This window comes from Alexandromys fortis, unplaced genomic scaffold, assembly GCF_014885135.2.
Source record: "Alexandromys fortis isolate MF-2015 unplaced genomic scaffold, M_Fortis_MF-2015_v1.1 scaffold_87, whole genome shotgun sequence".
NCBI lineage: Eukaryota > Metazoa > Chordata > Mammalia > Rodentia > Cricetidae > Alexandromys > Alexandromys fortis.
The window spans coordinates 3,081,709-3,093,716 of record NW_026067971.1 but is presented as its reverse complement, the minus strand read 5'-3'; the positions used below and the strand labels follow the sequence as shown (position 1 = coordinate 3,093,716).

Genomic DNA, 12,008 nt, shown 5'->3' with positions numbered 1-12,008 from the left:
AATTATGTAAGTGGGTTACCCTTTAAAATAAGAAAACTTGTTTTTATTGTGGAGACTTCCATAAGATTGCTAATGTATTTTACAATAAAAATCTGGAACTTCCACAACGACATCCCAATATGAACATTAGAGAAGCATCAGCAGTGCGCATGCCTCAGGAGGAAAGTCCTTGGGTGCCACATGCATGACCCATTTCACAATCTCAGCTATAAATAGAGAGACTGAGAAAAGGGGGAATAGCCTCCCTCCATGCTTCTGACGGAACACAGGGCCTTGCAAAGTGAGATTTCTGCTGAGGTGTTGGCTGAAGAAATATTAACCTAGAAAGACAGTCGGTGTGGTGTTTAGAAATTATTCCCTCCATCAAGTAAGCATACACCGCTAAACACATTAAGTATGTCAAAAGGTGTCAGTTCGATTTCCAAAGATCCATAAATTTTCAAATGAACGGTGTTATAAACATTAGGACACTGACATGAGACTCTATATTGATTCCCCAAGACCTATAAATCTTTGAAAACTGGTTTTTAGAACATCCAACAGAAAATCAGTCTAAGTTTAAAAAATAAAAGCAACCAAAATGTCAATCTCCTCTCATAACCTTAGAAAGAACTTTCAGAAGAGGTTCTTGTACTGGCTGGTTTGTGTCAGCTTGACACAAGCGGGAGTCATCAGACAGGAAGGAGCCTCAGCTGAGGAAATGCCCCATGAGGTCCAGCTGTAAGGTCTTTTCTCAATTAGTGATCAATGCAGGAGGGCCCAGTCCATGGTGGTTGGTGCCATCCCTGGTCAGGTAGTCCTGGGTTCCATAAGAAAGCAGGCTGAGCAAGGCAAGCAGAGCAAGCTAGTAATCTGCTTCCCCCCACGGCCTCTCCATCAGCTCCTGCCTCCAGGTTCTTGCTTGCCCTCTGTGAGTTCCTGTCCTGTCTTCCCTCAATGATGAACAGTGTTGTGGAAGTGTAAGCCAAACAGACCCTTTCCTCCACAACTTGCTTTTTGGTTGTGGTGTTCCATTGCAACAGCAGTGACCCTAATTAAGACAGCCCCCCACCCCACGCCCCATTAAAATATCCAGAAGCAGAACTAACAAGACGAAAGCCAAGTTTAAAATAGATACTGTCTCTTTAACAGAAGCGAATGTGAATTGATGACAGTTTAACCAGGAAGGTCTAAGATTGACTCTTAGAGGTGAGCAATCACGTCACAGTCTGTGCTGATGGTGAAAACTGCCCTCACCAAAGGTGCTTCAAAATGTATTTAAGTGAGAATATTTGCAGAATCTATGTTGGTGGAAAATGAAAATACTATTCGTCTCCCTGAAAGCTAGTGTGCCCAGTTTCCAATATCTCTGGAATTTACAGCGCAAATTTTACAGGTATGGTTTAGGAAATAATTTTTCTGCTAGAATCACAATCATTTACTTTTTAGAAAGCAAGATCAAATATGATATTAAGCAGAACCTATATTGAGAGTTTGGGAGTGAAAATTAATTCTGAGAACTATTGTTTTCATTCTTTGCATTGAACTGAGGAAGCACAGAAAGGAGATGCAAGGTGACACAGATCATGAATGCCAGAATAAAGATTGCCTTCAGCCTCCACACCATTGTTACTGAAAGCAGCAAAAGTGACCGGCAAAATATCTCCTTTAAAATCTGAGGACAGTAAGTCACAGCATCAGAAAACAGCATCTCGGAAAACATTTAAAAATAGACAAGGAGGCTTGGTCCTGCAGCGCTGCCTGAACAATGCATGCGTATCTTACCTGCTGATGTGTTGATGGTCCCTATCTTCTCTGGAGAAAGTTATGAATATTAAATAGCATGGATAACTAAGGGCGATGCTGTTTTATTCAAACAGTGCTGCTCACTTCAAGCTAGGCCAAGAAGACGGCATACTGAACAAACATCTAGACCCATGAGCCCAGGACTAGAGGATTGGTCCCTTATCCTGGTCATCACATTATGACTGGCCAAGCAGGAGGTGGGCATCTAGTCATCTGCATTAAGTCTAAAACTTTAGCATATTTTTCAAGTATACTTGATTGCATATACAATTTGTTGAATTAAGAATCTGGGCTCATAAAAATGTGTTAAGGAATGTTCCACAAAAAGACTGACTTTGTTAATCTCTTCCAGTTGCTATGGCATAGGAAGGAATGGTAAGTTAAAAGAAAAAAGTAGTGCAAATTAAAACAAATTTGATGATTAGTATAGTATATTTAGTACCTTAAAATTTGCAAATATAAAAAAATGGTATATCGGCTTAAAGCAATGGTTATGGCTCATAAATAGAGTGTTGTTTCAAGTTAATCAGAAGAAGCCAAGTATATGACAGAGTTTGACAACTAGACAATAGTTCATGAGAGAATGTTGATCCAACTCATCTGGGAGAATAAAAATTAAACATATTTTATTCATGGGTGTTTGCGGAGGCTGCTCGTTCATTTTTCAGCCATGCAAACCTGAAATAATCACACAAACTATATTAATTACAACAATGCTTGGCCAATCACTTAAGCATATTGTCAACTAGCTCCTATATCTTAAATTAACTCATTCCTATTATTTTATATTTTAGCACAAGGCTTGTGTTTACTGTAAGGTTCTGGCTGGTGGTTGGTGGCTTTCTCCTTCGGCAGCTACATGGCATCTTTTTGACTCCGCCTACTCTCTCTCTACATTTTTGTTTGGATTTTCTATGTGGCTTTACTCTGTTAAGCCATTGGCTGGAAGCAATTTCTTTATTAACCAATGGCAATAAAACACATTCACAGCATACAGAAGAAAATTTCACATCATATGGGTAATAGTTTTTAAAATCTATGACATCATCTTTGAAAATACGATACTGAATAGGTGTTACACTCAGTCCTAAACTGGTTTCTAGAATCTCAATTCAGAAACAAAGAGGCCCCGAGGGTCCCCCAATTTCAAGAGCGACTAAAATAGAATCTAACTGGTCTCATACCATTGCCACAGCCAGCTTCAGCCTGTACTCTCCACCAGATCAAGGACAAAACACCCAGAGAAGAAGTGACCACTGGAGTCACTCCAATAGTACCAAGGAGTATCTGTGACTGGTACCTCAGTTTGTCACATGCTTGGGAGGACTGACATGTGTCTGGGGCATACACGGGAGAATTAGCACAAGATCAAAAGGAGCAGAATTTTCTAGCACACCACATCCCAGAAGGTTAGTGAAAGAATGGAAAGTGGGCCATTTGGTGATGGCACCCTGGAAGTTAGAAACCAGAAGGTGTACTTGTCATATCAGAGATAGAAGGTAAAATGGACAACCAGATACAGTTTCAGGCCCAGCTTCAGAGATAAAACAGCAGGGATAGTGGCCACCTTCCACAAATCAGGAGAGCCACAAAAAAACAAAAGGCAGGCGAGAACCACAAACACATGTGACCGTGATGTCCTGCCATAGTCTTCCTGCCAGTCCCAGGGCAAAAGACATGGAAGAACTGATCCTCCATCTCTCTCTTCCTCTCCCTCCTCCTTCCCCTCCTGCGCTCCCTCTCTTCTTCTCTCTCACACATGCATATGTATGCACAAACACAAATACATACCACTCACATATGCTCACATACATGTGCACGCTAACACATGCTCTCTCACTCACACACACAGAGTCACACCCTCACATACACACTTGCACACTCACATATGCTCTCACACATGTGCACACTCACAAATACTTTCTCACACAGAAAGACAAACACCGAAAGACACACATATACACACACACTCTCTCACACATAGACATACACATGTGTATACTCACATATAATCTATTTCTCTCTCACACACAGAGACACACACTCACATACACACATTCACACTCTCACACACATGCACATACACACATTCACACTCTCATACACATGCACACACACACACTCACACACAAAGACATATACGTGCATACTCACACAAACTCACTCTCACACACACACTCACACATACATGTACACACACACAGAGTGACACTCACACAGAGACACACACTCACACAGAGACACACACTCACACACACACTCACGCACACACACACAAACACACACACAAAGAAGGTGAAAATCTAGCTTTCTTCTAGTAGATTAAATCCCCATCAACAATAACGAGCTGTCAAAACAGGTGTATGCTGGGCTGAGTCTAAAGAGGCACAGATGAAGTTTAAACTGAATGAGAGACTTGAATTTTAAATTAGACCAAAATTTAACAATTAAAAATGACCAGTACAGTTCCTCATGCTTGAACATAATTGACATATGACTTATTAATTTTATGTTCACACACAAAAATGCTCATTTTTAAATATTCATAACAGCATCTTCATAATAGATAAGAAGAAAATGACTCAAGTACTCAATTGACAAAAGAATTTAAAAGTGTGGTATATTCATATGATAGCATATCAACAGGCAATAATAAGAAATAAAGTATAAATATATTCATTCTATGATGTGGTTGAGTCTCAAAAATATACTAGATACCACATATCAAAATTCAGAATATGAAAATAAGAATTTCTGTGACATGAGATTCCTTTCTGTATTCTGTGAATACCATTGGTTAATAAAGAAACTGTCTTGGGTCTGTGCAGGGAATAGAGGTAGGTGGGGAAAACTAAACTGAATTCTGGGAGAAAGGAGGCAGAGTCAGGGAGAAGCCATGTAGCCCCACTGGAGACAGATGCCGGAACTTTACCAGGAAAGCCACAGCCATGTGGCAATACACAGATTAATAGAAATGGGTTAAATTAAGACATAAGAGTGAGCCAATCAGAAGCTAGGGCTAATGGACCAAGCAGTGTTTTAAATATCATGGTTTCTGTGTGGTTATTTCGAGGCTGCCAGGAACAAACAAGCAGCTTTCTCACAACATTTCTACTTTCAGGTTTCTTCTACAGACATAAAAAATAAACAAACCTTTTTCTTATAACTTATGTCGTTTGCATTGATTAACAGTCCTTGAGTTAAGAAACGTGTGGTAATAGCTCTGGGAAAACAGACAGAGGCTGGATTTAGACAGGATAAAGCAGAAGCCAGGCAGATCGACTGGCAGTAGAGTCCTCAGAGAGACGCGGTAATAAGTAGCTGTGAAATATCTCATGCCAGGATGAAATCAGTCCTTGAAAGGCATTGTTGTCAGCACCCAACATGTAACTGTTCAAGTGAATCTTCCACCCTCTCACTTCCTGCTCTTACTTCTGTTCTCTGCCAGCGGCATACTGCAAAGTGCTGAAGTCTCTGCTAATGAGACTGTGACAATATGGACCATCTGGCTCCATATGTTGACTCCCACCCTGAGCACGAGAGCTCTCAGCCATGATGAACTAAAAAAGCAAAACCCAAGGGATTTGACTCCTGTGGCTTCCCCCACCATAAATCTGTGTTATAGGAGACTAGAAAACCAGGGCTGTCATTCTCTGAAATTTTTTGGAGATTCCTCTTGGATGCCATCATATTCATTTTCAGCAACTCTGAAAGAGCACCCAAATTATCTAAACAAAGAGAAAAGGACTGCAGTAGTGAGCCCTGCTTTTGCTATGAGTATTGCATGGGATTCCAGTGTTGACAACACAGGTTACAAATTAAATCAAGTCAGTCACTGCTCTGAAATTAGCCTGGTCACCCCAAAGAAAATCTTTGTGAAGCTAAGATAGACTGATCATCAAATTATTATTTTCTTAGTTGTACAATTAATGAGGTGTGGACTATGGATTCTAATTTCTACACTCTGTGCCAGGGTCCTCTGATCACCAGAAATGTTAGCAGTGATGAAGATGATGGTGGTGGTGGTGGTAGTAACAGCAGGAACAATAACTAACATATACTAGGTGCTTAATGAGACTAGTTTCTGTGTTACATCTTGAAACACTTCACACAGCTCCTAGTCTGTCAGGTAGATACTTTTATATGAGCTGAACCAGCTCATATATTTGAATACTTGGTCACAGATGGTAGTTCTGCTTGGGGAAGTAATGAAACTTTTTGATAGATGAAAATGTGATCAGCCAACTTCTTGACCCTGCCTACCAGCTCTTCCCACCAACCAGTGTGTGGGGTCTCTGCAAACACCACAGCCATCAGAGTCTTGAACCACGTGAGGCAAGAAGGAAGTCTGACTCAACATGACTCGGTCCCTGGTATTGGTTCAAACTTCAAGAGTCTGACACCAGGTAGTTTATTTTAGGTATATTTGAAACACAGTACAATGGAAAAGTATTTCCCCGTGATAATAAACTCAAACCTGTGTGCACAACAAAAGCTTAAGACGTGACTGCAGGGAAACTCTTGTGAGGCACAAGTGACATCTTCCATAAAGTTAGGTTCTACAGAGTAACTGAGGAAGCAGGCTCAACGTAAGCAAGGCTCCTGATAAGGTTCCTGGGGGAGGATAGCACTATGGACATATTGAGATAAAAGTCTGGAGGGGTTGGTGCGGCCTCGTCATACACATAGCTCAGATGTCACCATGCTATAAACCACATCTGTTTCCAGCCTTCTGGCTGGAAAACAGGTTATACACCTCTTCCTTTTAAGCGACAACCCTGTGTTTATAACATTCCTCATTTCCCTAGTGCTTATCTATGAGCAAGAGGACCTCCATGCTTCCTACAAGGATGGACTCTTCCCTCTGGAACCATAGCTAAAGTCAACCCTTTCTTCTCTAAGTGATGCTTGATTGTGGTATTTTATCATGGGACAGGAAGGTAATCAGTACTCTGATCCACTGCTCCCAACTAAGGGTACAAGAATATGAGAAGAGGCATTCTTGATCCAGCTACGCATTAACCCTACCTATCTTTCTCCTAGATGACTTGCAGGGAAAAGATGACACGCTGAATTGGGAAGTAAAAGTTACAAGTACAAAACAACTGGAAACCTGAGTGTCTACAGTGCTGCTTGAAGCAGATTCCTCTCACTTGTTCAGATTTTTTACCGAAGAAACGAATAAGCTGTGTGCTACTTTTAAAAGCTCCCTGTCTCTTTCTCTCTCTGTACATTCCCTCTGCCAGCTGAATGTCTGCAGGGACACTGGAAGCCTGTGCGCTGAGTTCAGCAATGCTCAGTGCTGTGAGTAGCTCGGCTATCATCTGAAAAGGAAGCTCACACATGGACAGTTGGTGCTGGTTCTCTGTTTACGATGTGTGATTGCATCTTGAAATCACCCACATAAATTCTCTCACTGCTTCTCCGCTTCTCAGCCTTTTGGCTATGACTGTGTGTACATTAATCTCATTTACTCCTCATAGTAACACCATGAGGAATGTGATAATGACCTCATTGTACAAACAAGCTCATCAAAACTTCAACTAATTAGCCATTTGCCCTGTGTGTCACAGTTTGCCAGCAGAAAGCTAAAGTTCAACACAAAGAATTTCACTCCCTAGTCTTTTTGTCTGAAATGAAAACTATTATACTTATTTTGCTGCATAGAGAAAAACAATGAGAAATTATTCAACAGTGAAATAAAATAATTTGAAATAATCATATCTCCTATCTCTTTACATAACAATGTCTATGACACCCCCCAAGTCCCTAAAAACTTGTGAAGATATACCATGATATTTTAAGTTTCTCTTTAAATACCAAGTACTTCAGATGCCACACATAAAGTCTATGTTAGATTTGACAGTGAAATTCCTTTTACATTTGCAGTATTACTTTAAGCACTGAGCTGTGGCCTTGGCTTCTTTTGATTCCTATTTTGTAACAGGGAACAGCAAGTGCCTGAGAGGTGTCTAGATTTCATGAACCCATGAGTTTCATTAAGTATATAAAATTAGACCTTACTCTTTAATCAGCAATCAATTCCGCACATTTAGAGGTCAGCCCTCAGGTTACAATACTCAACACCATTTTGTTCTCTGAGTTCGGAAAATCTATTGTGATCTAATATAGTGTCGTCCTCATTGTAGCCAGAAAAAAGCATTCCCCACACACTGGATCAATATCTGTGGTTGAAAGTCTAAACTATATTAATTGGGTTGGTGTCTGTCTGGCTTTTAGCCATTTTCTCAGAAGTCTCGGCCTAGATTCTAAAAATCGATGGTTCCTGCTACCTTTCTAGCATAGAGGTCTGTAGGAGAAATTTACCAGCATAGTGCAAGACAAAACTTTGCTTTTATTTATGTTATAGTATACTTCAGGAGAGAAGTCAAAAGGCTGCCTCAAGAGAGCAGTGCCTTATGTTCAGAAATAATAATACGTAAACCAAATCTATGACTCTTCCTTCATGCTATGACAGCTACAGTTAAAGCCTCTGGCATTGAGCATGGTTTTTTACGTTTATTTTATCTTATATACATTAGTATTTTGCCTGAATTTTGCATATGCACCAAATGTATGCCTGGATTTCTGGAACTGGAATTACAGTTATAAGCGGCCATGTCTGCATTGAGAACGGAACCTGGGTCTTCTGCAAAAGAAACGAGCGCTCTTAAACCCTGAGTCGCTTCTCCAGCCACAGCAATAGTGAAAGATGGCCAAGGGGATAGTTTCATGGCTTAAGTCTGTTTAAAACACCCTTAAAACCCATTGTTTCAAAGTTTAGGAATGTAGGGTGAAGGGAAATATTTTTATAATCTTCTGTATAGCTATTTTTTAACCTTTTCTCCATATAATATCACTTTGTTATAAGATTAAAAATGAAAAGGAAATAAATCAGAAAATCTGGAAAAATATAGTTCTATAAAATGATTAGAGCAATGGCCTCTGAGTGGTGAAACAAAAGATACACGAATGCCCACACGGATGCCCACACGGATGCCCACATGAATGCCCACATGGATCCCTTTCTGCAGTTTTTCCCTAGAAACAGCTGAAATCAAGCACAGAGTTTTCAATTGGCAGTGAGAACAGTGTGTCTGGGCTTCCGTGTATTCTCTTGTAGCCAGAGGGCTCTCAACAGTTTTACCATGATGAACTAAAATTGTGAGGCTGATTATTCTTTTTTATTTTAAAAAAAGTAATATCTAATAAAGATATTTAGCTTTCTGTATTTTTAAGCTGAATAGGCAAGCTATTACTTTTTAGGTGAGTTTCAGCACACTGCCAGGAAGTCTCGGCTGGGGCTGTAAGTCACCCTTACGAAATGGCGAACTTGAGGCAAGTTCACCTTCTACTCCACAAGGAAACAGAAGTGGGGGAGAAACTGCTGATGTCCTTCAACCTGGGAAGGTGGCTGAGTCTCTGGAAAGCCAAGTGCAATTTGAGGAAGATTATAAAAAAAGATGCTGAGACTGCATAATCAAGTCTGGGACATACTAACTGAATATATACATCAAGTTCTTGAAGAGATGAAAGTTGAAAAACAGACAAAAAAAAGAAAACTGAGAAAATTACATCATTACCAGGTTTTCAACAGATGAAGAAATGGCTGCCAAGACTCCTCTCTCAGGAAGTAGCACAGGTTCATGAGGTTTGTTAGAACTGCTTCCCACCGTCCACAAGGCAATCCAGTCTCTGCCTAGCACTCAGATTCCTTTGCACCAAATATATGACTGCTTCTTTGGGAAACTGAACCCATAAGATCTCAAAGGTATGGTTGCTTGAAGAAGACCCACACAATGGCAGCGTCAGCTGATGTACCACCATAGACGGGAAACTCCATAAGGTCCCATTCCTAGAGGAAGAGCGACAGGTGGCCACCACCCAGAGAGGGAGAACCAGTTCCTCAAGGGATGAACTCCCACAGTGTCCAATCTCAAGTGGTCAGCCCTAAACTACCAATGGGTTGTATATATGTGTGTGGGGGGTATAGACAGATAGAAAATAATGCTATATAAACAGTAAGTATTTCAGAAGACAATGATGTACATTCTCAACTCTGGTAAGGATGGAAACGCTAGCGCTATGACTGGGGTCCCAGCATGCACACACTGTTTTCTGCTAACTGAATCACAGAAATGAGAACCCTGTGAAACTGTCATGGTTCATGAACTTGAAATATTAAAGGTGAGTCCTGATTTAAATTCCTAATTAAGACATTGAGCTTTCAACACAAGAGGAAGTAGCCTCAAGGACATGCTGTTAGGAATGTTTATAAAAAACCCATTGCAAATATTTCTCCTCTTATTTCTATATTCCCTAGATGTAGACAAAGGAAAATCCAAATTAAATTTGTTATACACTCCCATTTATGTTTACAATATTTGTGCACCTATGCAAAGTTTCTTTACCATACTGTATGCATGCATGTTTCTACCTCTGCTTAATATATTTTGTATATTGCATTATACATTTATACTTCTGATCAAGATACTTACATATTGCTTACATTTTGTGGTCATCATGGTCATTTGCTGAACATTTGTTTAAAGATTGTTTAATATTTTAATATGAAGCCTTAGTCTTTCAGTTGTATAGGTATTAAGAATTACAAGTCGCCCAGCAGTGGTGGCGCATGCCTTTAATCCCAGCACTCAGGAGGAAGAGGCCAGGCTGATCTACAAGAGCTAGTTCTAGGACAGGCACCAAAGCTACAGAGAAACCTTGTCTAGAAAAAAACAAAACAAAACAAAACAAAAAAAAAAACAACAAAAGAATTACAAGTCAATAGTCATACTATGATTGTCATGTTTAGATTAATCAGATTCCTCAGATGTTTAGAGATTGTATTCTGCATAGATATGTAATCTTTAAACACTTCAAAGTACTATAAAATATGGCATTTAAATAACTTAGGGTTCTGTTGACATAAGATCTGCTTGCTCCTGGCAACACCAATCTATTCCTGAGAGAATATTGGGTACCAAAGATACTCCACTTGGAGCTTGTTTTCTTCTTGGCATGTGTGTTTTTGCCTTTTCTTTGAACAATACTTGATATTTATTATTATTATATATAATTTTGTATTAGGCTTATAACTCTCTTATTTAGACAAAATTGGAAGGTGCTGTGGGAACTCCTTCAGTCAATAGCCTTTAAGATACTGGCCCACGTTAATCATTGTCTCATGTACTATAAATGCAGATGAAAAGCACACACAGGCCTCTTGGCTGCTGGATTCTCTTCCAGTTCCCAGTAAACACAGAAAACCACAGATCACTACTCTTACTGTGAGTTTATCACCAAATAAATAAACCTGTGTTATATTCCATTCCAGACTATTGTGGAACTCCTTTGTATGCCAACAAGACCCAGGGATGATGCTTCTCTCTGCATCTTTCTTCTGTGAATAAACAATGACCAGAGCTGAGAAAACCCAAGAGCTTTTTCTTTTCTCTTTTCTCCTCTTTCTCTCTCTTTTTTTTTTACTTAAGGAAATAAATGACCACAAAGGAACCAGAGAGAAACACAGAGAACTATCCCCAGAGGAGTGAGGCTATGTAAGCAGTTTTCCCTAAAATACAATTTTTTTTTCATTTTATTCCTAAGGAAAAAAGAAAAGCTGCCTTGGCTATGATCTCTATTCCCTAGTAGAGGCCCACTGATATTTTTTCATGAACTACGTTTACCTGAGGGATTCAGACATTCCATCCCTTTAGTAAAATTCAAATTAACATTAGACAGGTATAATTTGCCCCTGAGTCTTAACTTGCCAGCTCATCATCTCCAATTCTAAGAAAATCAACAAAAAGAAGCAGAGAAAACGACGCCTGTAAACAGATCCAGTGGGGAGACTGAGACCCCTTGGACTCCATCAGCTGCAGGGATCTCAAAGGTCTGCAGGGACCGTTTTTTCCTACTTACCAAAGGCTTGGTTTCATCTTCATCTTTGAAATAATGAAGCTGATCCCCTTTGAGCACAAACCAGCGGGTGTGCCAAGTCTTGACAAAGCCTCCTTGCTTCCTCAGCCACCCACACTTGGTGGCATTTTGCCGGCCTTGGCTTTGGGGATTCTCCGTGGCGTCATTGTTCTCCTCCATTTTCAAGCTGATAGGTTTTTCTGTTTAGAAACAAAAGGAAAGAAAAAGAATAAGGTAGTTTGTAACCACTATTCCAAGGAAGGAAGGGAGGGAGGGAAGGAGGGAGGGAGGGAGGGAGGGAG

At 40.1% G+C, this 12,008-nt stretch overlaps 1 protein-coding gene across 2 annotated transcripts in view; it reads right to left on the bottom strand.

Annotated features, from left to right (window-relative positions):
• Positions 1 to 12,008, bottom strand: part of Arhgap24 (Rho GTPase activating protein 24) — a 365,808-nt gene that overhangs the window by 287,524 nt on the left and 66,276 nt on the right. For both annotated transcript variants that reach the window (XM_050155789.1, XM_050155788.1), the window contains one exon: positions 11,710 to 11,906. In XM_050155789.1, the coding sequence (XP_050011746.1) occupies positions 11,710 to 11,886 (177 nt within the window). In that variant the 5' untranslated portion in view covers positions 11,887 to 11,906. The remainder of the gene's footprint in view (positions 1 to 11,709; positions 11,907 to 12,008) is intronic.